The 27,703-nt window shown below is 35.2% G+C and overlaps 3 protein-coding genes across 4 annotated transcripts; all 3 read right to left on the bottom strand.

The window, feature by feature from the left end:
* On the bottom strand, nucleotides 1-27,397 carry LOC111504666 (uncharacterized). Its single transcript, XM_074173390.1, has 6 exons — nucleotides 27,101-27,397; nucleotides 8,750-8,998; nucleotides 6,309-6,565; nucleotides 5,763-5,910; nucleotides 4,710-4,846; nucleotides 1-893 (listed from the first exon to the last, which is right to left on the bottom strand). Exons 1-6 carry the CDS (start codon nucleotides 27,156-27,158, stop codon nucleotides 738-740), a joined length of 1,005 nt encoding a protein of 334 aa, XP_074029491.1. The 5' UTR covers nucleotides 27,159-27,397; the 3' UTR covers nucleotides 1-737.
* On the bottom strand, nucleotides 14,447-20,904 carry LOC141481610 (uncharacterized). Of its 2 annotated transcripts, XM_074173389.1 has the most exons (5): nucleotides 20,842-20,904; nucleotides 20,488-20,552; nucleotides 16,551-20,430; nucleotides 16,270-16,491; nucleotides 14,447-16,213 (listed from the first exon to the last, which is right to left on the bottom strand). In XM_074173389.1, exons 3-5 carry the CDS (start codon nucleotides 16,719-16,721, stop codon nucleotides 15,791-15,793), a joined length of 816 nt encoding a protein of 271 aa, XP_074029490.1. In that variant the 5' UTR covers nucleotides 16,722-20,430; nucleotides 20,488-20,552; nucleotides 20,842-20,904; the 3' UTR covers nucleotides 14,447-15,790. The 2 variants fall into 2 exon arrangements, with proteins under 2 accessions (XP_074029490.1, XP_074029488.1); XM_074173387.1 differs by lacking the exon at nucleotides 20,842-20,904 and having other exon boundaries at nucleotides 20,488-20,772.
* LOC141481599 (uncharacterized) lies at nucleotides 20,882-25,012 on the bottom strand. The gene is made up of 2 exons (XM_074173350.1): nucleotides 21,226-25,012; nucleotides 20,882-21,175 (listed from the first exon to the last, which is right to left on the bottom strand). Exon 1 carries the CDS (start codon nucleotides 25,010-25,012, stop codon nucleotides 24,200-24,202), a length of 813 nt encoding a protein of 270 aa, XP_074029451.1. The 3' UTR covers nucleotides 20,882-21,175; nucleotides 21,226-24,199.
* Nucleotides 27,398-27,703: the final 306 nt, after the last annotated feature.

Consider the following 27,703-nt stretch of genomic DNA (forward strand, 5'->3'; position numbering starts at 1 on the left):
TAAAGTGCATATATCAATATAATTCCAAAATATAAATAATCTGGGCACAGGTATACAAATTAGTCGTGTTTATACATTTTTGATAATTCAAAAATCAAAAACATCAAGTACTCCACAACTATCAACATTCACCTCCACTCTCAAAGTGCAAAATTCATTGATTATTAGATGAAAACTATGTGACTAGAACTGATGTTTAAAATCTCGGAAACCAGAGGCTAATAATGCTTTTATGGAAAGTCATTCATGTTAAATTATTTGTAATATTTTTTCAGCTACGAACAATTTTCTAATACAGAAGTAGATATGCAAAAAACACATTCTGATATGATATTTGGTAATATTTACTTTGTGCTCGGGGAGGGAGTTACAAGTAGCTAAAACTCCACTTTCTAAATTTGTTATCTCAAAATTCTCATCATTGGTAGGAGTGAAAATATTCTAGATATGCTAACCTATCAATAATATGCCCAGTCTATAAAAAGTTGCGAATCTAAAATATTACACCATTTCACTTAAACTAACCATAAAAGCCTAAAAAGGTTTTATCACAGAAAATAATTATATTCGATACGTTGAAAAACGTTTCAAAATCTTACACCTAATAACAAATTTTATTTGTCTGTCAAAAAGTCTTCAAATGGTGTACGATATGTTTGTTTCGTTCCATATCGTGATTTAAATATTGTGATCTGTGATCAATTCGCTACTTAACATGGTTCAATTTCTACATTGATTTACAAAGCCGTCCTCTCGTCGTATACGATGACGGCTTCGTTATCCACCAGGGAGTCCGTATCCTTATGCAAGAACTGGCTTCGGGACTTGCTCAAAGCGATTATCGCAGCTTCATCGTTTCGCATGCGATTTTTCCTCTTCTTGCTGAAGTTCACCTACAATCAGAAACATACGCCATTGAAAAATTTTTATTTTTTGCATGTCCACACAAAAAGTTTCATATTCTGAACATCTTGAATGCATAACTACCATGTAATGAAATTTAAAAATTAATAGGGCATTCGAGACGGTCAACATTGAGCTACTTTTAATGAAATTAAATAAGTATGGACTAGATTATAAAGTATTACAATGGTTCACAAATTACCTCAGATATCGGAAGCAGCTAGTTAAATATAATCAAGTGACATCAAGTACTTTAAATGTAATTTCTGGGGTCCCTCAAAGGTCAGTATTGGGTCCACTGCTATTCTTGCTGTACATAAATGATATTGTGATACATGTTAAAAGGTGTAAGATAAAACTGTTTGCCGACGACACTATGTTGTACTGTTCTGGGACGACTAATGAAATCTCAGAATGTTTAAATGAGGAACTATTAAATATAAACGAGTGGTTATGTGACAACGGCCTCAAGTTAAATGTTAATAAAACAAAATGCATGTTTATAGGTAGCAAATATCGTTTAAAACAACTGCAAGATGAACAGCTGTCATTGAATCTTTATATTGATAATGTTATCATATATATATATATATATATATATATATATATATATATATATATATATATATATATATATATATATACAGGGTGTCCCTGGACTTCCTCTTGGAAATGTATAGATGGGGTCAAAATATCACCAGTACTTCATATAACTTTTTTTCCTAAAAGTCTTCGTAACCAAGTTACGGGCCCTCGAAGTTACAAAATGAAAAATGTTTTTCTTTGATAACTTTTCAAGTGAATTTTCCAAATCATCCAAATTTTGGTAATTGACTAAACAAATGAATTCCGTCGATGAGCTTTCATGCAGGAGTCAGTTGTTTTGCTACAAAGTCAGGAACGTACTCGTGTGGAAAGTCGATCGGAGCAACGAGTCTTGATAAAAATGTAGTTCTACTCGACGACATCAAACCCGCTCGTCCACCATTATTTGAAATGAATAATTATCAAAGCAGAAATAATAATGATAACGTTAATTCAACAACATTTATAACAGGAATAATACAAAGTATGCTAAAATGAAGTCGTAAACAAAAAGTACAGTACCTATATGGAAGTTTAAGTCACAATTGTGATAGCAGATATTTTTTCAAAAGAAATATCAAGTTCTGTAGATTCGTGGTGTTTTTAAAGTAACAAGCTACTCTACTATGAAATATCGAATTCATTCCATATTTTGTATGTACATAATACGTGTGGAATAATCACGTTTCGTGTTGATCAGTTATCTGAATCTCATGAAACTCAATATTCGAATGTTTCAAATTCTTCTTCACAGCTAAACTGTTGAGGAGTTTCACTGATAATTATAATTTTATGGGAGAAATTCTTTAACACGAATCTAAATTTAGCTGAAAAAACGCACATCGGAAAAAATATTTACTATACTAATAAAAAGCAAACGAATGAACTACAAAAACGGCTGCACATGATCAGGTGAAAAATATCCAGGGAATAATTATGTTCCATTTCTTTCACAGATGTTGACAAAAAACCTTTTAGAAAGTTTTGATAAAAAATGAGAAACTGGAATGCGATTTTGTTTTGTTGAGTGGTGCGTTGTCATATGACTATCATTGTATTGTCAATATTCTATAAGATATTTTGAATTTTTTTGATATGGCCGAACAGTTTACATTCAATGAATATGCAGATATACATGTATTTTATGGACGAGCATTTTGTAATGCTGCAGAAGCTCGTCGTCTGTATTCCGAGCATTTTCCCAATCGAACGGTACCGTCAAGAGAAACATTCGAGCGTGTCGATCGCAGCTTGAGGGAGACAGGTATGTAATAATTGATAATTAATTTGAGCACGTTGTTTTATTTCGATATTATTGTAGGTACAGTTTTGCCAAAACGAGGTGGTGAGGGCGCTCCTAGGACTGTACGTACCGTTGTATTGGAAGAAAATATTTTGGAAGCCGTCGCTGATGATCCTTCAATGAGCATCAGAAATCTATCAGAACAGTTCCATACATCCAAGTCCACTATTCATAGAATAATTAGGGAACAACTGCTCCACCCATTTCACATCCAGAAGGTACATGCCATGACTCCTCAAGATTTTCCAGCACGACTGGAATATGCCAATTGGTTCATGGATAGGCAAAGAGAGGATATGACTTTTATTAATCGAGTTTTATTCACTGATGAAGCAGGTTCAGTAGAGATGGAGTTATAAACTCTCATAATCTCCATATATGGGCCGAAGAAAATCCCCATGGGATATTGCAAACCAAACACCAACGGAAATTCAACGTGAATGTTTGGGCTGGTATCATAGGAAACCATCTTATAGGACCATTCGTTCTACAGGACCGATTGAATGGAGAACGTTATTTGGAGTTCATTCAGAACGATTTGAATGAACTTTTGGAACATGTTCCATTGCAAACCCGAAGAGATATGTGGTTTATGCATGATGGCGCTCCTCCTCATTTTAGTTTGATTGTGCGTGACCATCTGAACCATATTTTCCACAATAGATGGATTGGTAGAGGTGGGCCATATTCATGGCCATCGCGGTCTCCGGATTTAAATCCATTGGATTTCTTTCTGTAGGGGCATCTAAAAAGCCTTGTTTACGCTACACCTATTCACACAAGAGATGCATTGTTGAATAGAATAACATTACATTGTGAAGCCATACGAAACGACCCTGGAATGCTATTTCAAGTACAGAGAGGGTGTCTTCGCAGACTAAGAAAATGTATAGAGAGAGAAGGTGGTCATATCGAGCAGTTTCTGTAGCGGATTTTTCATTTCTGTTTGCTCTTGAGGCTCTTGAGTTTCGTTAGTTAAACGTGTTTGCATTATAAAAATTCGTTATGAACATTTTACCTATCATTTCCATTTTCCTTAAAAACTAATATTTTCGAATAATGGTAGATATCTCAGGATAAATGTTGTTGAATTAACGTTATCATTATTATTTCTGCTTTGATAATTATTCATTTCAAATAATGGTGGACGAGCGGGTTTGATGTCGTCGAGTGAAACTACATTTTTATCAAGACTCGTTGCTCCGATCGACTTTCCACACGAGTACTTTTATTCATAAAATTGTCCAAGTAACCTTAATTTGTTGAAAAATATTGAAAAATATCTGTCATTTCAAAGTTTTGGGGTGTGGACCATCGGGGGTAGTCCGTTCCTGACTTTGTAGCAAAACAACTGACTCCTACATGAAAGCTCATCGAAGGAATTCATTTGTTTAGTCAATTACCAAAATTTGGATGATTTTGAATATTCACTTGAAAAGTTATCAAAGAAAAACATTTTTCATTTTGTAACTTCGAGGGCCCGTTACTTGGTAACGAAGGATTTTAGGAAAAAAAGTTATATGAAGTACTGGTGATATTTTGACCCCATCTATACATTCCCGAGAGGAAAAGAGGAAGTGAGATTTTCACTAGACCAGTGAACTAACTAGAGAAGTCACGCCCGAGGAAGCCATTGTATGGAGAAATACGTGTTGCGTTTTTGTAAAACTATCTAGTGAAAATCTCACAATAAAGTGTTTTTAGAATACGTTATATGTACCTATATGAAATAATGATTATGCACTAATTAAAACTATTATAACCATTAAAACCTATTATAGTGAGACCTACTGTATAAGCACATACACGTTATGAAACTAGCATTTGAAATTCAGGGGTGTCCATCAAAATCTGGGTATTTTATTCAATGTTCAAATTAGAGAGACGATAGAATAGTTTCAAATGAGACAATTTTTACCTTTGCATACAAATCATTGATGTCGTCTTCTGTAGACAGGGGTCTGGGCTTTGATCTGACCCATGCTGGCAAACTGCGGGTTTTTAATGTTGGTTCCCCACTTGATTGTTCGTCTTTGTCTCCCACCTCATCCAAAACTGAAAAAGTTAGTTTTGGGATTATAAATGAAGGAATGTGTTCGTTTATAAAAATCCAATGCATATACTCTGAATTTTGTGTCTGCATAAAAAAAATGTTATCTAGCAACGAATGTGCACAGAATTTTAATAAGACACCCTTATTTACATAAAAATGAGACTTATATAAGAAAAGGATTGATAAATTCTGACAATCACGGGTAGGTACATGAATAGAATAGAATAGAATAGAAATTTATTCATCATTAAAAGATTTTATACATGTGGTACATACAGTATAAAACTTTATCAGACTAGTCAGAACCGAACATAAAGCAATTGTGCTTATCTATAGTTAGTGTATATATACATGTTATTAGAGGTTAAGTAGACATAATAAAAAGATGCAAGAACAGTGACAGATAATATATGCAAGTAGCTTAAATTAGTTAAAATTGTGAAATCTATTTTTTTTTTTTTTTTTTACAAGTGAAATAAAGTAACTATACAATAATAACTAGAGTTGAAGAAATTCTTCAGTACTATAAAATGCATTTTTGATAAGGTAATCAAGTAAAGCACTTTGGAATTCAGTGAAATTACATGTGTTTTCAAATAGCTGAAGTGCTTTATTATAGCAGATGATAACTTCTATTCTATTATATATATTATATTCTATTATATATATTATAATATATATTATATTATTATATCATTATATTCATTGGCATAAAATGCCAATGAATATAAATATAAAAAACCTGCTACGGACACCTATAATTTATAAATATGTCAACTATTGACATTTCATAAAAACAATTTTTATAGTTTATAGACTACAAGTTAACAGGTCTTCTGTACAATCTTGACGAATCTATATGCTACCGACAAATTTTATTTGTTTTTTCTGCAAACAAGAAAAGGATGGTTTACTTACTGCTACTAGAAGCATATTGTGGACTATTCGGACAAAATTCCGAAATTTCCGGCAATGCAGTCTTCGGTACGATTTCCCCATTGAAATTCGATGGTATAGGTTGGCTGACGGGCCTCTGCTTCCTCGTCGTGGAATTTTGCGATGATGTCTGAAATTATGATATTAATAATAACAAATTAGGTGAGAAACAAGACTTGGATATGCAATATTCTATTCACTTTCTGAATATTCCTCAGTATAGATAATAAAAATGAGAAACTTGACAATTCCAATAATGTTTCGCTAACAAAAATTTAATGAACACTATTTCAAAGGTAATTAAGAAGAGAAGTGTATCACATTTTTTGAATGTTTTGTATATAACTATTTTGAGTTTATCGATTTAAATTAAAGCGAGGTAAACAGTATTTTGAAAACACTTTATCTTCCACAATAGAATGAAAATATTGATTTATCTAATTTTTGGTTGTTTTCTTTATGTGGATGAAATGAAATGAAATATTTTTGAATCGACAAATTCAATCTAAAACAAAATTGTGTCCCTACCTGTGAAGAAGTTCCTGGATTGCTGGAGCTTCTGGGAACTGGACAAATGCCCGGACACTGTGTACACTGGGGTCCTCCAATGTTCCTGGGAGTGACCCAAGGACTCGGTTGAACCGGTTGAGCGACCAGACGGTTGCTATAGCCCCAGCTGCAGCCCTTTTGCTCGGCGAAGACCGCCGCTTGGCTGGGGTAGGCCGGCGAAATTACAGTGGGTGGTACTTGAGTGCCGGACGAAGTCGTGTCCACTTTCCGTAGACCTGAAATGGAGTTGAAAGAAATTAGTGGCCGTTACTTTGTTCTCACACTTTTGTTCATTTTCAGAATTGTCTTACAGGGTTTGGAGAATTGTCCTCTCGCTAGTTAGTTAATTAGTTACTGAGTAAGATCCACTGATGATTCGTACGAATGAACTGAAAAGTTTCCATCAGTGGAATGAGATATCTGTTTGAAATCTTCATTTCCACACCAGGAATACAGCATTTTTTATTTCTGTGGCAAAAAGTGTTCTTTTTCCAGCGTGAGGGAAATGTGTTTTTATTACATTCATTTTTCAACCGAGGTTCCAATCCTACTCGACTTTAAATATTTATAAAATAGGAAAATACAGAACGAAAGCCCGAAGAAGGTTTTTGAAAGTTATTTATTTTTTCATGAGTTTTGATAGTCTAGAAAATATTTCAGAAAAACCTAAGAACTTTAATTTCATTTACAAGACAAAAAGTTTACAAAATCGTAACACTTGCTTAGTGTAACACGTGCATCACGTAAACCGCAGTGTTGTTGATGTGATCAAAATACCTTATACAAACACTGTTTGAATTAGAAAGTACGCGAAATAGTGAACTAAGAAAGCAACAGAGAAACAGCGAAATAAGTACGATAATTACAAAGTATCGTTGAAGTACGCTGTTCACTTTGCATCAATAAATTAAAATAATTTTACAGCTTATTTATTAGAAACTCATGTATAAGTAGTCATAGTTAGTGACATAGAAAATATAGAGCAATATTTACTTGTTTTTTTTTCTTTCTTTTGGCTACTTATTTCTATTACATATTATTTCAACCATCATCTAGTCTTCTAGTCAATCACCCGTTTGTTTTTTACCTCAAGACAGACAAAACAGTTGATTTTTTGCTTTGAAAATTTTCTGAAAATATGTCGTATATATTTCAAACCTAATTGAAATTTCACTTCGAATTCAGAAAACTACATTCCGTCATAAATTGAGCAATCTTTACTATATTCATTTGTAGATATATCTGGAGTTCATCAAATAGACAATTTCCGTCCATTTCGCCTCGTCGTACCGACCGGAAATCGAACCAATCGAACTATATAAATATGCATGATAAAATTGCTGATGTCGAATGATTTGTTTTTCCTTCTAAACGATCTTTATCGCATTGAAGGGTTATTTTTCATCGAACGTGGGTTTATTACTATTTTTGATGTATGCCATTTAGCTACATTTGAGTTTAGATACCGCTTATTTATATTTCTGTTGGTTAGACAAATAAAATATTTATTCGACTATACAGGATGTTGAGATATTTTTTAATGAATTAACTGAAATTTCTGTGTAAAATATTGGCAACTCTTATACGAACTTTGACATTTCTTACAATCATTATCTCCCTCAAGCATTTTTATAATACAGTTAAACATTAAATAAAATGGATCGTTGGCAGAATTATGGTTTTCACTGTGATAGGGTTAAAAAATCGCAATAGCTTCCTTAAGTATCCACCAGTTCCATTCAATTCCGAAAATGTTCAACAGTTCTAGTTATATTATCGCAATCTGAAGGATCTTGTCTATTCAGTGTCATTTCTTTTCGAGTTTGAAAGCCGTGGATTTTTGGAATTTCTTCCTGACGTTTCGCTGGCGCGAGTGGCTAGCTTCTTCAGAGGTTTAACCATCATGGCTTGCTGTCCGATGACTACCTTTTCGCCTTCGTAAAGCGTATTTATGCCTTGTCAGGTAATCCGTTGTATTTTTCAAACTCGAAAAGAAATGACACTGAAAACCTCAGCCGTGAAAGTCTAAACAATTTTGTCGATCTTGACGATTGTCACCCAAGGTGGACTAAGTTACCTACCCTCGTTACTCTAAATCTGCCATCTGTCAAACAGCTTTCGAACAATCCCAGAACAATTTCCAACATTTTTGATCAAGTCTAGCGTGAGAATTTACTAAATACTCTTATATGGTATGGCTTTCCAGGTCGTTTGCGGCATTCTAGTTCTCTTAAAATATTTTTACTCAAATTGTTTGACAGCTATTTTGTTTGCAGTGGTCTGCAGGTTTGTATACCAGACGTTTCTTCTACAACTGCGGTTGACAGTATAAAAAACGACGAGGCAGCATTGATATTATCCTTGTCCTACCTTGGTAGATTTTCGTTTTGTGTGTATATTAGAAAAAGTGTAATACTCACAGTAGTGTTTCTCCCTTCGCGGCATGACACAGCACCGGTAGAGGAAGAAGGCGCACAGCAGACAGACGACCAGGGCGGCCCCGCAGAAGACGGCGGCCAAGACGGGCAGGCGCTCGGAAGAGATTCTCCAGCCTCTGGTTGAGGCTGCCGTAGGCTCGGACCACATGCTAGCCGTCAACGTCACCCACTGCTGTTGCAGCACCACGCCGCCTCCAACATCGACATCGTACGCTGCGGCGGCCTCATCCCCTAAAAAAAAATTCAAAGAAATCTGCAAAAACGTGTTGGAGGAAAAATTCTATTGTCGATATTGCCTTCATATTGAGTCATCATCTTCACAACAAAACTCGTTTTGAAAAAGAAAAAAAACGGTCATTCGTACATTTCATTTGTCTTTCACAAATAATGTCGAAATCAATAATTTAGTCAATCAGAAGTGCATCGAGAAAATGGCTTCTTCGAACAAAAAACTTAAAAAACTTGGAGTTGACAAGAAACGAACAAGAAATCGAAGAAAGTTATCAATGTTGTGAAATTCTTTCGAGTCAGTCTTTTGATAAGAAAGAACTTGATCTGTTGAATAAGGGTTTGAAATTTGGTTTGCGTCCCTCGAGCGACGTCTGGGAAGATGTGGCCAGTGTTGAAAGTGCAATTCAGCATTTATTGAGACATTAAAAGAGTTTGTTCGGGAGGCTTGCAAGAAACAAATTTCTAATAACTTTTCGAGGAAGAGTAATAATATACAAAAGGGAGAAAGGTTATCGAAAAATTGAAAGAGAAAGATGTCTGAAAGTAGACAAAGGCAATAACGTTTTGATATCGGACAAGTAAGATAACTATAGTTGATGAATTAACTAAAAACGGTCCCTATAATAAATTAGTAAGGAACCCATTGGTTAATTTTCTGATTCGGCCGTGACTCGATGAAGATCCATAGTAATGTCAAAAACTACTAACCATTGGTTAATATTGTAAAGTTGCGAGATTGAGAGATTTGTTGTATCCTTGTTGATTACAAGCGTCCCTATACCAAAAACCGTTGAATATGTGACCGATCTCATATATGAAGGACAGTAGTCCCAGCGGAGAAGTATTCAAACTCTATACACTTGTAGACGATAAATTTGCGAAGGAACAGGTCTTTGTTTCATCTCTCAACAACAAATCCCCGGTTGTTTAGATTACATATGAAATTAAAAAAAACAAACAGGAACTTGCCATTTATGGATGTCTTAATGATTAGAAGTAACCAAAGTCTAGAATTTGATGTCTACAAGAAAAACACCAGAACTTTTATATATATTCCCGATAGCTTATACCGTTGTCCACACCACAGAATGGCAGGTTATTCAAGATCACATCGTCATCGACTTCAATGAACATTACTTATGTTATGATATGCCTATCATGTTCAACTTCAAATTTCTATTAAGCGAGTAACATCAAGGTACAAAAAACTATCAGTAACTAGAAAACGCTTATGTGATAGTGAATTTAAGTTTTGTAAAAATTATGAACGTACTTTGTATGTTAATGAAATCACTATTTCAGGTTTTTCATAATGATACCATCAATATCAATTTGAAACAACGTTTCCGACTCATATTTCACATCAAAACCCATAAAACTTTTTATCCCACTGGAAATGTGTCGAAACATTCTGCATCAAAGCTTTCAAAGTTTATTAAAATAATGATCTATTGTACCAACATGTGTCCCAAACAATGTACCGGTGCGGCGTTACGAAATAAAAAATTTTATTGGGGCATCAAAAATGGATTAATGTCCGGTATGAACTTTTGATAGATTCTGAGTATCAGTTTAGAATTCCAATAAAAAACATTCTTTCTTGGATCGTCTCTTCATGGATGTTTCTAATATATTGAGTCCAGGGCAACATGGATTTCGAGGTGAAAAATTGGCGTTGGTAATTGCACAACTGTTCTTTCCATAATTTTCGATATTAATCATACAGTGTATTTCAAAGTGTGTGCTACGACTTGGGGAGTTGGAAAAGTCTTAACATGGGAGTCGCGAATGGTTATTTCACTATCATTTCATTTCAGGTTTATTGTTGCTTAATATAATTGTTATTTTTAACTATTCTTTTTTAATTATTCTTTTTTACTTGTTTCAGGGATTTCAAATCATTTTATATAGTAGACAATGGAAGTCCGAACTAGTGAAATTCATCACGAAACATTGTCAATCACCTTCAAACAAAAATTGTGAGATTACAATTAATACTTTCATTAAAACGTATTTTTCCACGAGGTTTTTTAACTTGTGAAAATTATTACAATTTATAATGAAAATATTTTTCAAGGGAGCTTATGTAGTATCACATTCAGAGAATGCATGAATGAAGAAGGGATTATTTTTATCATCGTCATGTAACTCGTTGTAAGGCATTATTTTTGACTGGGTAAAAAAATATTTTGTTTTATCAAGTGCTAAAGTTACCGGTAGCAGCATGTCGATGTCGAGTAAATAATCGATTGTAGTATAACATATATATGTATACATATTAATCTCATTCATCAATAATATATCCCTCAAAAACATGTTTGAAAACAAACAATTAACAATGACAATGTTGTATCTTTCTTTGTTCTTCAACCACATGGTTTTTACCGGTAATCCAAAATTTTAAAACAAATAACGATTTTTAGTAAATTAATTCAATAATTTTTTGGGAAAGAAGTTTTTGGCTTTCTACTACTCCATCTGATACAAAAAAAGGATGAGAGAATCTTCCAAAGAAAAGAAGGAAGTAATCAATTTGAAACTCTATACATGAATGTGTAGATTATGAAAGAAACTGAAAGAAAGTCCTCCTGAAACAGCTACTTTCATATAAACATTGAATTACACGAATGAAAATAATTCTTTCGAAACAAATACTTCTATATGAACACTGAATTATACAGAAGATACTTTTCTCTACTCAGTTTGTATTTCAAACATTTGTTGTGGAATAAGAATCAGATATCATTCACATGAGTTCTACTTTGAATGAATGGTAATAAATTGTACTCACATAGAACACTGTCACTGGTATACACCGATGTTTCAGGAGGACTTTCTTTCAGTTTGTGTCTGAAAGTTACTTCTTTGCATGATCTACACATTTATGAATAGAGTTTCAAATTGATTACTTCCTTCCTTTCTTTGGAAGATTCTCTCATCCCTTTTTTTATATCAGATGGAGTAGTAGAAAGCCAAGAACTTTCTTTCCCAAAAAATTAATCATTCCTAAAAATATAACCCCTTCAATTCTAATTCAATAATCTTCTTTATCATTGAGGAATCAACCTCTTTTAATGTATTGACTTGTTTTATTGTATTGACATGTTTCAATTGTTTAAATGTAACATTCTTTTCAAAACGGCCATCCTCACAAACAGTAAGTTGAGCACTTTTATAATAATTTTATATTGTACTGTCATCTTTAAACTTGTCTAATATTATTTGCAACGTGTATGCTAGTAAAAATTCCATTTTTGTTCAGTTTTACTTTTAAATTCACTTATTTTCAAATTCCGACTTTAACCTTTTCTTCCCTAAAATAAATCTAGCAGTAGAGGAATTATTTCACATTTAAACTTTAATCAACGATGATAGTTCATTTCACTCTGAATTATTTATATTGAAACCATTCCCGGGTTTCTTTTAAACCCTGTTTTATTAAAGGGATTAAAAAGTCGACCTTCAGCACGTACGCAGCAACCTTATTAGTGCTGGAACTTCAAAGGATCCAGCAAGGGTTCGGAAGTTTCGATAAATCCGAGAATATCGGGAAGTCGATATTGAGTCACTGACTCAATGAACACGAACGAAGGTTATAAACGAGGGGTCATAGATAGTTATCATTTATTTCAATGGAAGCCAGTGGCGCATGGTGTCTATTCGAAAAATTTCCACTACTTAATATCTTCCTTATAGGAAGCAATATGAAAAATCGACACGACAGGTCATTTTAACATTCAGAGGAACGGTTTCAAGGAATATTTTAGTGTCGTACTTTAACCATCTAGGAAAGGTACTAGAATCTCAAATGGAAGCTCAAGTGGCATATTATCTTGCAGGGCTTTTTATTATCTTTCCAATGGTATTCTGATTTATTAATAATCATCGGGAACAAGAAAAGGCTCTCCTTATTGCTTTGAATCGGTTATCTATGTGTCGAATATCTTTCAAAATTATGAGCCTTCAGCTTCATAATTTTTTGTCTAACACTTAGAAAACTATGTTTTGTCTAACAATTGGAAAATTACGATTGTTCAAAATTAAATTGACATTTTCAAATTGGCACTATTTGCTGCTAAATTTGAGAATGGATAGACATAAAAGTTGCTAGAATTTTTACTCAGACTGGTTCAATTTGGCAACTGTATCGACTTTCCTCTGAATTCCATTTCCTGGTTGTATGAAACGGGATGACTCTTCAGCGGAATTTCGAATTACCTACGTAGGGAACTCATAAATATCAGAGATACTAATTCGAACGTAGTAGTTCAACCAGCCGTTTCCAGCAATTTATTTGCAGATACACGTAAAGTTTCTCTCTGAACTATTAGTAGGTAGATATAAATGTATTGCTAGGCGAGTAATATATTATTTCCCTTTCGATGAATATCTGGAAATGTTCACACTTTCAACTTCACTAAAGACGCGTTTCGTTATACGTAGCTTCCTCAGTTGAACTGATGAACTGATCACGAAATTAAATCTGCAATATCATCTTTGGATTATTTTTGTCTGTATGAATTGTATTGTTGATGTTTTGAAAGCGGTCCGAAAAATAATATTTTCAACCGCTAGGAATAAACATCGCACCATACTTTTGTCTAGTCCAGGTTATTTATAAACTCGGCGCCTTATCTATATAAAGACTATGGCGTTTTGGGAATCACTGTGTGATATTTATATAGAAACATTTCTGGATTGAATTTCCTGCAGAAAATTGTAGCACGTGGGAAAGACATTAGGCAGTTATACAAATCAACTTATAATCAAAAACTACCCTTCTTTTTTGTCTTTGCCTTCATTCCTTGACAGATTACAATCCATACAGAAATAATTACGAATTACAAAATCGCGACACGTGTTTCTCTATACAATAGCTTCCTCAAAACAACTGATGTCTGAAGCTGCTTGAAAAAGCTGTTGTCACAGTAGATGTAGCTATACTGTGCTGTTGTATAGCAAATAACATGTCGCGGTTTTGTAACTTTTTGTAGTGGAAATCACCATCAACTATATTATTATATGTTTTATATAATATGTGTTTTATAAAGTATCAGCCTGATCCATTCAATTTTTGAAAATTTTTCATTGATTTTCTGAGAAGTGTTTTCATTATCACAATTTCTGATCGATGGTTTTGAAAGATGAACCTTAATAATTTAAAACGAGACAGAAAATAATAAATGACGGTACATCGAATTGCATGTCATCTCAGACCAGGATAATTACACTAACACAAGATATAAAAATATTTCATTAAAAAAGTCAGCAACGCAGTACTTAGTATGATTTCTCACTGAGTATACAACGCTTTTTTTTAAAGATTATTGATCATTTCATTTTCCTTATCTCCAGTGGTAGATTGTTAGGTATATAGTTGACAATCATTGTGTACTTTTTTTTTTTTTTAATTAGTCAGTGGGCTATGCTTGAAGACTGGCAGTCAACAATCTAAAGCAAATGAACTTCAAACGTTCAAGCCAGTCTCTATATACCTACACAGTAGGTTTAATGGACTGACGCCTATCAGAAAACCACTACTCCACTGGCTAATACCACGAAGGGCGTTGGATTATATCCGACAGGCGTCAGTGCAGGAATCTTCACAGAAAATTCCCTGCATATGCAATTGGCAATACAACTGAAAGAGTCGACCTTCAATTATGGAACGGGCACACTTGCAGACCGGTTTCGGGCTTATTAGCCACTCATCAGTGCAAGATAGTGACCATCATCGACTTGAAGTCAATGATATTCCACAATTGAAAATCGGAATTCTTTCAGAGTATTTCATTCCTCTTCCAAAGTTGGAGCGAACATCACAAAATGTCACTCCATCTAGTGGACGAGGTACTAACCAACTGCATATCCGTAATTTGCCCGATTCCTCTGAATAAGGAAGAAAAACTTTCTTATTAGTCAGTGGGCTATGCTTGAAGACTGGCAGTCAACAATCTAAAGCAAATGAACTTCAAACGTTCAAGCCAGTCTCTATATACCTACACAGTAGGTTTAATGGACTGACGCCTATCAGAAAACAACTACTCCCCTGGCTAATACCACGAAGGGCGTTGGATTATATCCGACAGGCGTCAGTGCAGGAATCTTCACAGACATTTTAGTTTCATTCTGAACCAAGATAATATTTTTCAAAGTTCTACAAGCAGTTGCTCGGGTAAATCCTTTCAAATCAGAACCAAAAACATGGTGTTGATTTATAGGAACATGGTAGGAAGATAGGATTATGAAATATTTTATTGCATACTGTTTATATTAATTTCTCATTATCGCATTCGTGTCACCCATTTCTAATATCTATCTGTGTAAGTGGGTTGCGATAGAAAACAAATGCAAACATTACAAGGTCGCTTAGTAACTGCGAACTACAATATTCATTCACATACGGGTAAAATTGCTTTTATTTCTGACCGGGATATTATAAGCTTATATCGTCATAGTTACGCTATCAATAAAGAGGGTCATAACTCCCTTGGGACATTATAGATTTTATAATTCACTCTACCTTTCACAAGTAAAAATAAATAGAAATGAAAACTGAACCATATTTTATTTATTCACGTCATTACAAATAATAAATGTACAATTTCGAAATGTTCCCTGAAAATTACTTTCGCCACTGGAAACAATTTCTTCTTTTGTATGGCTGGAGCTTCTGTTCACTACAGTCGAGGTACCTGCCTCTTCTGATGACAAAGTAGACAACATACGCGCCGTTTTATTTCTCAATTCGATGCTATCCTCCAAATACCCCTCCGCCACCGTGGAACTTTTCTAACCTCCGTGTCTTTTTAAGTTAGTCATAGTTGCTCCTGCATTGGCTAGAGCAGTAGCAGAAGTGCGACGAAGGCAATGTCCCGTATAGGAAGATGACTTTGGCAATCCTAAATACATTGCGATTTTGCTGGGGATTTTCCCAAACATGTTTTTTCCAATTGGCTGAGATGTACATTTATTTTGTCGGAAGCTCAAAAAAAATCGTTCAATACCTTTAGGACGCAAAGACATATAAAGTCTTAATAAAGGCAAAGCGGAGAACTCTTTTTCATCCACAACTGTAAATTTCTTCGATACACCAGTTTTACTTTCCGGTACGTTCACTACCATAACGGAATCCCGGTCCTCTATATCCGATATCTTCATATTCAAAAGTTCCTGACTTCTGCATCCTCCAAAATAACCCATAATCAAAACAACCTATAACAAAAAAAAGGAAATAAATACACACAAAAAGGAAAATAAGAAAAAATTACCTTATGCAATAAATGAATATCATTAGGAGCGTCCTTTAGGAATCTGATAACATCTTTAGGAGATAAAACAGCAGACTTTTTCGGCTTATAACTCTTACTCTTCCGTTTCAAAAAAGCCTGTAGTTCATTGAACTTGGTGATATCTCGTTTCTCATGTATAGTCACCATCGATTTTAGCATTGACCATTTAGTCCATAAAGAATTCGGACTATACGTTTCTGACTGAAACGAATAAACACAATTACTACCAAATCTACCGAAAAACATAGAAAATTCCTTACCAGTTCTTGAAAATATGCCAGAAATACAGTTTCAGTGACATCTTTTGGCATAACATTTTTCCGTGTCAGCCAGTCCAGATATATCTTGTATTCTTTTTGGTATACGGCTTCACTTTTCGATGGAATTAATGATTCTCTTGCTTGTTCAGCTTTTTTCAAAATATCCTCCATTATATTTGGGGTAGAAAACACGTTTTCACCGCAAACACAGCTTGATAACAAAGTTGTGTTTATAAACAAGTAACATAGCAACAACCTAGCAACAAGAAAACTCTACTATAATCAACGGTACCTGATTCAAATATACCGGGAAGGTAATGAATTGGTACATTTTTCCGTTTCAAAAATGAACAAAATTTTATTGAAATCGGTCAGAAATAAAATTATCTATGTACCACGGGAATTAATGAGCCTTAATAACCTCAGGCAATTGCTGTCCCTCGGGCCAGAGGCCCTCGGGACGCAAACTTTGCCATCGGTAATTAAGGCCCTCCTAATTCCCTTGATACATAAATAACTATTAGTGTATCATCGGGTACTATAGGAGTTTTTCTTTAAGAATATTATAGAATGTCCTACTCATTGAACAGAACCATACCAATGATTATATCTGGTCAGAGTATGACTTAGATTAGAGGTAAAATTACTATATAAAATGAATAAACGGCTTATCAATAGTTTTCCAGTTCGGAAATTTAGAATTTTGACAACTCAAATCCAAGTTTCCCGCAAGAATTAAATTTTCTGACAAACGGATAATAAAAAAGTTTCCCATATGGTGCAAACTTTTTGAAACTCACTGTATATTCTTCGAATCAATAATAGATTGAAACATATAAATCTACGATGTCTGTCACACGCATAAGTTCCATCATTATTACATCAATGGAAAACAATTTTATCGTTGGTTATACCAATTAATATACGAAGAATTCTGTAAAAAAACATGCAAAACTAATTTTTTTATATAGATACCATACATTTTATCCATGGACGTAATTACGTCAACAGTAAAAAACAATATGAATAAATGTCTGCTTCAAAAGGTTTCTGATTTCAAAAAAAAAACAAGACTCTGTAAAAACTCATCAAACTATAAGATGGTTCCAAAGATTACCTGTTTCAGTATTTGTTGGCACCACTATTAGTTATCATGTTGTTGCCGAAGTTAATGCATAGTGTCGACTCTGGTGAAATTCTCTCCAGTATTCAATATGCAACGCGGAAGCAACTTTTTTTGTTATGTTTGATATTGGAACGTGTTTCGTGAGTGAACCGCGTGATGAGAATCGTTGATTTGAAACTTTTGGAAAATGTTGAAACACAATGAAAATTTTATAACAAAGTTCTGCGGAGCTTTATACGTGATAGAGGTGGTCTACGGAAAAGTTCGTTGTGCCGCGAGAGAAAATTTTAATGGAAACAAATGGAATTCGTATTATTTCTTTCGAGCAGATTATTTTCGAAAGATTTGAATACCTTAAGTAACAATTCGTTATAACCATAATTATTTTGATTAGAATATTGAATTGTAATCAAACAGCGTGAAAAAAAAGTATTTGAGTAAAGAATTCCACATTTTCTATCGTCTATTCTAAATCTCTCAGGTACATGATCTGATGGACAAATCGTGTTCCATTACTAAGGAGGTCACCTAGTATTATGAATGCTAATTGCGAAGCACTATCTGTGCCTGAATAAATCAGATGTCTACTCCCCAAATGCCAGCACGTCTCTGTATACCTTTCATAAATTACATCTCATCTCGCGATAGGGTGGCATTCGTATGGAAAGCTGAAATTTTCGAGTTGTTTGAATGCTTTGCCAAGTACAAATTTTCCTTTTGCAATGGAAGATTATGCTTAATTCCAGAAAGAAGAATATAAATGTTTTTGCTAAAAATAAATTCTTTTCCATTTAATCACGAGCCAAAGGGGTAATTTGAAACCAATGAACTCCTAAGTGTATTTCGTCAAATGCCAAAATTGAAAACTTCGGTGACAAAAAAGTGTGAAAATCACCCCCTAATTAACATCTCAATTGAAATAATCATTGCCGCTTCACAATTAACTTCATGTATATACTTTCAGTATGCTCTACAAGTTTCAACAGTTTCAAATGCTTATAGTTTTGAAAAAACATCTAGACTTTGAATCAAGGTAGTAACTTCTCGTTCGTCGAGTTCTAATTTCGGCGTCGCTGTAGTCGGAAGTCGAGCAGACACAAGAGAGACAGAGAGAAAGAAAGTGATTGATGTCTGGAGGAAATGGTTTTGAATACAATTCGCTGAAAATTATTACAAAGGCCCAACAGACAATCAACAATGAGTAAATACGAAAGACCGCAATGTTGACTTTGTGCTTGTATGTCTAACTCTGTCTGTCATTAGTTTGCGTTTTTTCCCACATTTTTATCAATTTGATTTCCAGTCTGTCTGTTCAGTATAAACATTATGTGATGAATTGGCTCGTACGTGAAAGTTCATGATAACATATTTGACAGAAGCTATTTCGATTATATCATGAGCCAATGAAAGAGATTTTGTAGTTTTCATACTGAAACATGCAAAAACCCTAGTGTTCGGTTAGTTCGAATCATACTTTCGCAATGCAGAATGCAAATCGTGGATTTATCATTTTCCTCCGTACGAGATAAGAAATATGGTCACATAAAAGTAACGTAAGCCCGCCCTCAGAGAGAACTCATCAATCATAGCCTGCCTGCAAGTCTGCATAAAACTTATCTGTCAGTATCCTGTTTCAACAGTTTCCGCGATAAGTCTTTCCGAAACATCCGAACCATTCGTGCGGCTGCTATCTTTTCTGAATGAGAAGCCAACTCATAATAAATCATGGGATTATATATTTACGTTGCTTAATTTCGTTGGAGACTCTTCGAATAAATTGAAGAAAGGGCTAAAATAGTTGAAAGATATATTACTTACTTGTCCCCAGTATCATGGAACCTTGTAATGGGCGATTGTCTACGTCTTCTGAACCAAGAAAGATATATAGTAGGCGACTTGGTTATTTCAGTCCAGGGTAAATATAATAATATAATGAGGGAAGGTAAACAGCAGACCCTGAAATAAGTGCTGTAAATAAAATGGACAGAAGAAGACAAAACGCAAGCACTACAAATCCTCGCGGCTCTCTAAGAGCGGTGCTTGTGCGAAAGGGTCTAGGAGCACTAAAACTTCCAGGTGAAGTGATATACTTGTCGGGGGAGTCAAATATCTAGAAGTGATACTAGATCTAAGGCTGACCTGGAACCAACATCTAGAAAGAGAAAGGGTAAAACTGGAACCTCTAGCTTAGAATAAACCCAAAAACAACCACCAGAACTTCAATACTCTTCATAACGAGCGTTTCATCAACCGAATTGGCGTCTTCAGAAGATGAAGAAAACTTGAGTTTTCATGAACTCGTGGTTTTATTGTGCCATTTGCTCTCATGGTATTGCTGAATAACAAAGTTATCGTTAAAAAATAGAAATTTATCGATAACATTTTGGTTCTTGAGATATTACTATATCTTAGATAATTTCAGGAAATAATCTTTACTAATACAGATCGACCATTTTGAATAAACTCAAACTTTGTTAATTTTGAGCAATACTAATCCAGCACCTAGAAATAGTTGGGTACATAACAACGTTCTTCAGTTGAAAAATATGGGAATAGGTACCCAAAAATAAAGTCAGTGTGACCGAACAGCAATACATGCCACAAAGAGACTGTTACGTGTTAATTTATTTTGTTTATGATTTTCGTTAAATTAACTAGAAAAAAAAATACAACTTCGATGTTTATTTATTTATTGTTATGACATTTTTGAAATAGTGCTTCCATGAGATCCGTTAAATTCTAAGTCTCTGTACCCTGAAAATAATACGCTCTGTATTTTCAATTGCATCTAGTTATCATTCAATCACTTACCATCAATCAGTTCTTGTTTATAATTGCCTTGTAGTAATTGGTGCTTCGAGTGTTCTCTGAGATCCCTGTGGAATACAAATACGAGAAATAAATAACCTAACATTCTCATATTTAGTTCTTCAAAATATACATTCACATCACTGTTGAGTTATATTGGCAATCTGTGTCACTTCTGTTAAGTTCATATCATTGAAAGGTTTGATTAAAAGGGTTCACCTGTGACGTCATTGAAGATGATTTTACCCCGAACAGACCGTCTGTGACATCAATAACCATGACGACCAGATAACCGCAATAATTAACCCATTTCATGGGATTGCGAAATAAAACTGACTAGATGACAAGTTGACATACCTTTGAAAGGGGGATATCCTGGTCTTTTTTGATCATCACGGCACATGGCAGGAGCTAAATTTGAGAATTGTGCTCACATCTTGGATGGATTTGCCTTATACGTATTAGGAGGTGAATATAAGAGTTTCTTATTCTTGAGAAAAGAAAGAAATATCCACTTCAGTGTTTTGGGATTTGAATTATTCTATCTTCCTAATCAAGCCGTAATCGTTAGACCTCACTTCAGGCCGTCCACTATATACAGGCCTTTTCATTTTTGGCCCTTTCGCTTTATCTCTTCGTTGTACGTTGGTTACATCTTGACGATTAGCTTATTGTTACCTTTGTTACGGTACTACAAGAAGTCTCTGACAACCAGGAAATCATTGATTACAACTATAATACCACAGAATCTCAAGATCATATATGAACACACCAGATCTCTACAAAGTTTCGAACGAAGAGAATATCCATTGGAGAAAGATATACGCTGGCAACACCTTGATCAGGCGAGCTCTTTCCATTATTTCTATTGCTTTACTTATATTAATATTACACCTTTTGTTGCTTGTCAATTATCCTGTTTATTGGTTACATTTGAATGCTGCTTTTTGGCTGTGATGCCTTATCTACCAGTGATTCTGAAAGAAAGAATACAACTAACTAAATATCACACCTCTGAAATTATATTTACGCACCACTTACTAGTTTATATATATATATATATGTAAACTCTGATGTATATATACATAGGGGTATCAAATGATCATGTCCTTCTCCCCATGCTGATTGAATGATTCAATGTTAAATCTATATGTAGTTAAGTCTACTTGCAACTTGCACAACGAATAAATCCACTTCCTATCACACGAGAGTATTTCTTCCACGACCCACTCTTCGAAAGTAGCTAACCACAGTATTTTAATTAGTAAAAACCCTAGTATAGCCCCCAAACGTTGTTCCTATCATTTAGAGGCGTTTGCAGGTTATAAGACCACTTTAAAATTATTTAACAATCAAGATAAAATGCCTGTGTCCGCAGAACACTTATGTATATTTACAATTCACTTCTAACCGCCAATCGTTAAGATGAGTCAGCTTCCCTAACTGCTTTCTACATCGCCGACAAATTATTGCTGAACGAGGCGAAGCAGGCCTGCTGCTTGGATGAGCGCTCGAGCCTTCGTCGTAATATCTGTAATGATCTCCCGTAAACTCATGAAAGACGTCTGCGTGTATCGGTAAATCCCAAGAAAAATAAACGGCATATAGCTCCAAGTTTTGTCGCAGACGACATAAATAGATTGAGCGTGAACTGGCACTGGAAACGGCTTATCGTGGATAAACCTTTTTCAGTTGTTTACCAAAGTCCACAGGAGAAAGTGAAACGAATCGTTATCATTACCGAAGACACACTAAATTTTCAGCATACAACCAAAGGCAAGTAGAGGCATGACAGGTTTTTCCCAAAAATGTCAGTTGACATTTGACAAAACATTTAGTACCGACAAAACTTCATGTTGATTAGAATTGGCCGGTACTTGATGAAAATCCATATTAAAACTAACTAATACAGTTTATTGTATGATTATCACTACAGTGAAAATCAACTAGTTAGTTTTAGAACTTCATGTATTTATAATTATTCTTAAGAAGTAGGTATTTACTATATTTCTGTGTACCTATATCGTTTTTCTCTAAATTTATCATTTAGAAACTTTTCCTTGAATTATTACACAAATTACGGGTATTTAACAATCCCTTGACAACTTTCATCACGGTTCCCTACAAAGTTGCCTAAACACTTATCAAAGTTGTGACCCTACAAACCGCCTGACATCACATCAAATCCCAAAAAAATAAACTAATATGCCTAATTTTCCTACAAATACCGCACGAAAAGAACCAACATGAGTCACATTTGTAGTAGGCTTTGGATATGGAAACGCAGCAAAAACATTCGTTTGCAGATACGCTTTTCATTTATTTCGGTGACACAAACATAGACGATGAGAAGACATTTTATCATTTGCCGTGTCGGTGTTTTATGTGTTTTCATTTCATTCCAAAATATTTCGCTATTTCTCAGGGAAGGAAATAATTAATTAGTTAGTGTCTATTATTTTTTTTACTTCAACAGTGTGTGAATTGTTTAGTGAGCATTGTCGTTTTTTATGGATTGTAGACGATTCAGAACTTTCAAGGTATGCATAATTGTACAGAAACTTCAATTCGCAGTTTTCTCTATCTTTTTAAGATGCCTTTCTTCTGTAATGCACATAAAAATGAAATTCATACTTATATAATTTTATTTCTATGGTTATGATTGCAAAATGCCTTGGAAGTTGTCATCAATGGAAGAACAAATTCTTTAAGTACTGGCCGGATAGCCTTAGTTGCTGAGGCCACTGAATCGAAAAGAAGAAGAAGAAGAAATTGTTTAAGTACAAGGTAGTACCTAACTGATGTTTCTTTTTCAGGTATGGTTAGATACTATGAATACTTGGCATGGTTATCGCATGTCAAAAGCTAATACCACGTTAATCGATGTCGAAACTTGAGCTGAGGAAAACCCATTTCAACACTTCGTAATATTCTTGAGACATGTTTGTGATGAGTCGACCGTTGATGTCTCTGAATCTCTCACGTTACGATTCATTTCCGTGCCACTGTAAAAAGAACATCTACCGTTGAGAAATGTATGGACTAGATGGAAATGATGACAGATAATGGCACAACAGCCATAAAAGTACAGATAATTTCGCACGATCTCGGCTGGGAAACTCGACGTGAAAACAACAATAGAATTGTGAATATTTTCAGCGTGAATATTCTCATCTTTCCTAACGGGAAGACAGGTTATGTGGAATTAATTCACGAAATCGTGAGTTACGGTCGGTTGTTCTTGCCTATCCGAACTAAGTTGTATTACAAACTTCGACGACGGTGTTGAAGTTTCTGATAGGTAACTTGTTGAATAGATACCGTTCGGAAGTTAAATTGTTCGTTCGGTTGGAACACAAACAATTCAGATGGAGTTGAAAAGATTCATATCAAAATAGTTCAGCTAAGATCAAATTCAATACACTAGGTAAGGCCTCTTACAATATCAGAATAAAATGTAGATCAACTTGTCTTGAAAATGGAAGCGGTTGTTTTGGAATGTTTCCACCAGAGAATCCTGCCACATCAACACTTATGTTCAGGCGACTATCCTACTTTGGACAGCAGCATAGGTGACCATTTCAACGAGGATCTAATTTGGGTCAGACATAATGATAGTATGTATAAGTTTAAACTTCAACAAAGCTTCTCTGAAATATATGATTTTCTGTGGAGGAGTTAATGTTCCTTGATATTTTCTGTTTGATAATTAAATTTAGAACAACAGAAGGCCTACCCGAAGGTGTGATGAAAGGAACCGGTCAGGGCCGGCTTCAGATTCATTACATTGCTCCCTCCTTAAAGACGTTTCGCTCTGAAATGTCATCCTTGGCGTGTGTCGATACCTGCAGAACTCTCCATATTTGCACTGTGAAGTTCGATGGAAGTAACACTCCACAGTCTTTATGCTCGGTCGTGGAAGATGGTTACCACACACCAAAATCTGAATGCCGCTGGATCTGAAGATCGTTTCCAACATGCTTCTCACAATTCTCCAGTCGAGCCCAGAGGCTAATTTCGGGATCGCCAACTCCACGAGATTCTGGTCGAGCATCGTCTCCTTCAGTCTAGTAAGACTCCTCCAGACATCTTCATAGGACGGTTTGTCTCGAGAATGCTTTTTGGTCACCAAGTAGAAGATGTTTCTCTGACCCTTCTTCAACTGTAGCACTCCTCCGACTTCTGGATTCTGTTCTCGTAATGTTTGAAGCTGACCGAATTTCTTGTTGAATACCACAGCGATGTCCTTGGACATTTGGAGATACTTTGCCACGCAGTGCGCTAGGGCGTAATCAACTGGAACCTTGAAAAGGTCTCGTGGCTCTTCTCGAGTTACCCCATGTACGACCTTCTGTCCCTTCGAGTATAAGGACATGAATTGCTGGAACGTCATTTCATCCTCTGGTGGTCTGAGGGCGCGAACTTGGTCGTGATTTCCAGCATAAGAAGCCAGTCTATTAAAATGGACGACCCTAGGCTTTCCTCGAGGTGGCTTATGGATTCGGTAGACGAGGTCAATCTTTTTCATGATTTTGTACGGACCTTCCCACGAGTTCCGCAACTTCGGTGATAAACCACGGCGGCGCTTAGGATTGTACAGCCAAACTAGGTCGCAGATTTCGAATCCTCCAGCATTCGCCTTGATGTCATAGGCCTCCTTCATCCCACTTCTGACACCAATTGTAACGAATTAAAGAATTAACTGTCTTAAACAAATTTATTTTAACAATACTTGACTATCACAACTAATTTATTTACACCACTCAGTAACTAACGCTTAATTTATCTTCACCGTTTGTTAACCGCTCGATTCGCTTTCTTGGTACAGACTACTCTTCGGGACGAAGAGCGACGTTTTTATATTGTCAACGAACGTTCCGGATCCCTCTGCGGATTTCGGGACCCATCCGGAGTTTTCGCGGTATGCGTCATGCGTTGGCTGACTAGGAACCGGTCAGGGCCGGCTTCAGATTCATTACATTATTCTGCTTAAATAAAAATCCATTTTCTCTTACGTTTTTCTAAATACCTACATTTTGAAACGTTTCGTTTCACCACCGTATATTAAGTTTCACATGTACCATTCAGGAAGAAGGATTACTGTGTCAAAAAGCTATTTTTAGGGTTTGAATTATCTTTCGAATATTATTATTTTTTGGTTCGACGATTACAGCCAAAGAAGTAGATAAGGTCGACTCGTCAATTAACATCTTCTTTTTTCGGACTCTAAGTTTGAATTGTCTTATTTCGTAGAGCCCATATCCGTTTAGAGACTTTTTCTATCAATAATGCTATCAAGCGTTATTAGAAACGGATATTGGGAAAAAATATCATCATTAGAAGCAAACAAGCAGAAATTTCCTCGTCACATAAACGCTTAATCTTATCCACAACCCCTATCCCAATCCTGGATTTGGCACGCTTCGTTTAACAAGGAATTCCAAAGGAAAAATGTCGAAACTGAGAAAGAGTGTTCATATAAAAATATGTAGTTGTTTGGAAAGTACTTTTTCTTTTGTGTAATATGTTTATATAAAAAAGTAGTTATTTCGAGAGGACTTTTTTAAAAAGTTAGTTTTGAAATTATTTGATTTATTTCTATCTTTGAAAATTTCATCATCAATTAAATGTATTTGGAGGGATTAAAAGGGAAGCAGATATATGAAGATCTGCTCAATGTTTTTGGCGATCAATGTTAGTATAAAGGGAAATAAGATATCGAGATCTATTTCAGGCAATTTTTCTTCCATAAAGTGAAGCTTTAGATTTAGAGGAATTGATAGTCAGACACAATTTCTCTGAAACATCAGCAAATCTTACAAGATCCTCATCAATCTACTTGCAAACAGCTACAGTATATTTTTCATCGAATGTAAGGTACAATTGGGTATCATCCGCATAAAAATAGCATGTTACGTGTTTCAGAAGCTTACAAAATTGAGAGCGATACATAGTTAGGAGTAGCGGACCCAATATCGAGTCTCGAGGTACACCTCGCAGGGATTTGATTAATCCTGATGATCTTGAATTTGGTTATAACCCATTGGGACGTTTACTGAGATAAGCTGGGACATGTCGTTGTGATGATAGGAAAAAACGTATAACATGGAGGGTAGCTATCATCAAATCATTATTAGACTTGTTACCTTTTAGAAGAGCAGTCGCGCAGATGTGATTTACACGAAACCCCGTTGAATGCTCTGTAAGAACATTGTATATAGAGACGTGCTCGCAAATCTGTTCGATTATTTTTTCATGAGCTTTTGACAGACTATAGAGATTTATCATGATTGATTTTCTAGAAAATTATAGATTTAACATTACTCGACGATAAAAAATTATGGAAATGAGATGCGAAAAGTTGTAGAAACTTATTTAGAAAAAAAATTCGCTCAAGCTAGTTAACTTTTCTCATAAGGATTTCAAGAGACGAAATCACGTGCAGAGAAAACCTTCAATTGTCACCTCATATCTGTATCATTTATCAGAGGAACCGCATAACGCTTAGTATGCAAAATAGGATAAGTGGACGCGACACCTATAATGGTAAGAACACGAAACACCTTCGTTGTCGCAGCGACAAACAATTAGCGAACACAATCAACCAGTGTGTTACCTTGAAATTTGTTAACATCTACGTAAGGTGTAGCGATCGGGTTAACCTCCGCTTCCATTTCTGACGGTGAAATCAGTGTCACTGGCCCATTATTTTTCTGAAGATAATCTACAACACGTACGATCTCACGATAACACAACCGGTCACGATGTTATTTCTGGAGGTGATCTTCGGAAATTTTCAACAACAGTTCACAGATACTGTCCGTCGCCGCCAACAAGTGAATGTCGACTGATTCACGTGCATCGCAGCAGGAATCGCGAGAACTGCTGAGCGCCGCGTCGGATTCAAGAGTGGGCGCCGCGACGCCATATATAATGTGTGATATTTGGAAACTGCGTCACGACAGCAACCCTCTGAACGCCCACGTCGGAATCTGCAAGCATTTATTCTTTGATTCCGATGCGGTCAAAGGATTTCGTTCAGTTGATGGTGGTCGATATAAGAAGATTGCGAGGGTTTCACGGTCAGATATAACATCACACAAAAAATAACGTACAGCAAGAGTCCAAAATAGTGCAGACCTAAACTTCAATTAAGATAGAACCAGAAGCGACTCATGCCGAAGTATGTCCGCAAAACAATATAATCTTGCACGACGAA

Source organism: Leptinotarsa decemlineata, unplaced genomic scaffold, assembly GCF_025532065.1.
Source record: "Leptinotarsa decemlineata unplaced genomic scaffold, Ldec_3_MD MMD2_tig00000232_RagTag_RagTag, whole genome shotgun sequence".
NCBI classification, from domain to species: domain Eukaryota; kingdom Metazoa; phylum Arthropoda; class Insecta; order Coleoptera; family Chrysomelidae; genus Leptinotarsa; species Leptinotarsa decemlineata.

Excerpts from the sequence above, each read along its gene's own strand:
- LOC141481610 (XM_074173389.1), bottom strand. The coding sequence starts at position 16,721 with ATGGAGGATATTTTGAAAAAAGCTGAACAAGCAAGAGAATCATTAATT. Across the intron at positions 16,492-16,550 it reads TGGCATATTTTCAAGAACTG|TCAGAAACGTATAGTCCGAA; the intron begins GTAAGGAATTTT and ends TATTCGTTTCAG. Across the intron at positions 16,214-16,269 it reads ATATTCATTTATTGCATAAG|GTTGTTTTGATTATGGGTTA; the intron begins GTAATTTTTTCT and ends TTTTTGTTATAG.
- LOC141481599 (XM_074173350.1), bottom strand. The coding sequence starts at position 25,012 with ATGAAAAAGATTGACCTCGTCTACCGAATCCATAAGCCACCTCGAGGA.
- LOC111504666 (XM_074173390.1), bottom strand. The coding sequence starts at position 27,158 with ATGGAAGCGGAGGTTAACCCGATCGCTACACCTTACGTAGATGTTAAC. Across the intron at positions 6,566-8,749 it reads GCGAAGGGAGAAACACTACT|GTCTACGGAAAGTGGACACG; the intron begins GTGAGTATTACA and ends ACTCCATTTCAG. Across the intron at positions 5,911-6,308 it reads ATCCAGGAACTTCTTCACAG|ACATCATCGCAAAATTCCAC; the intron begins GTAGGGACACAA and ends TCATAATTTCAG.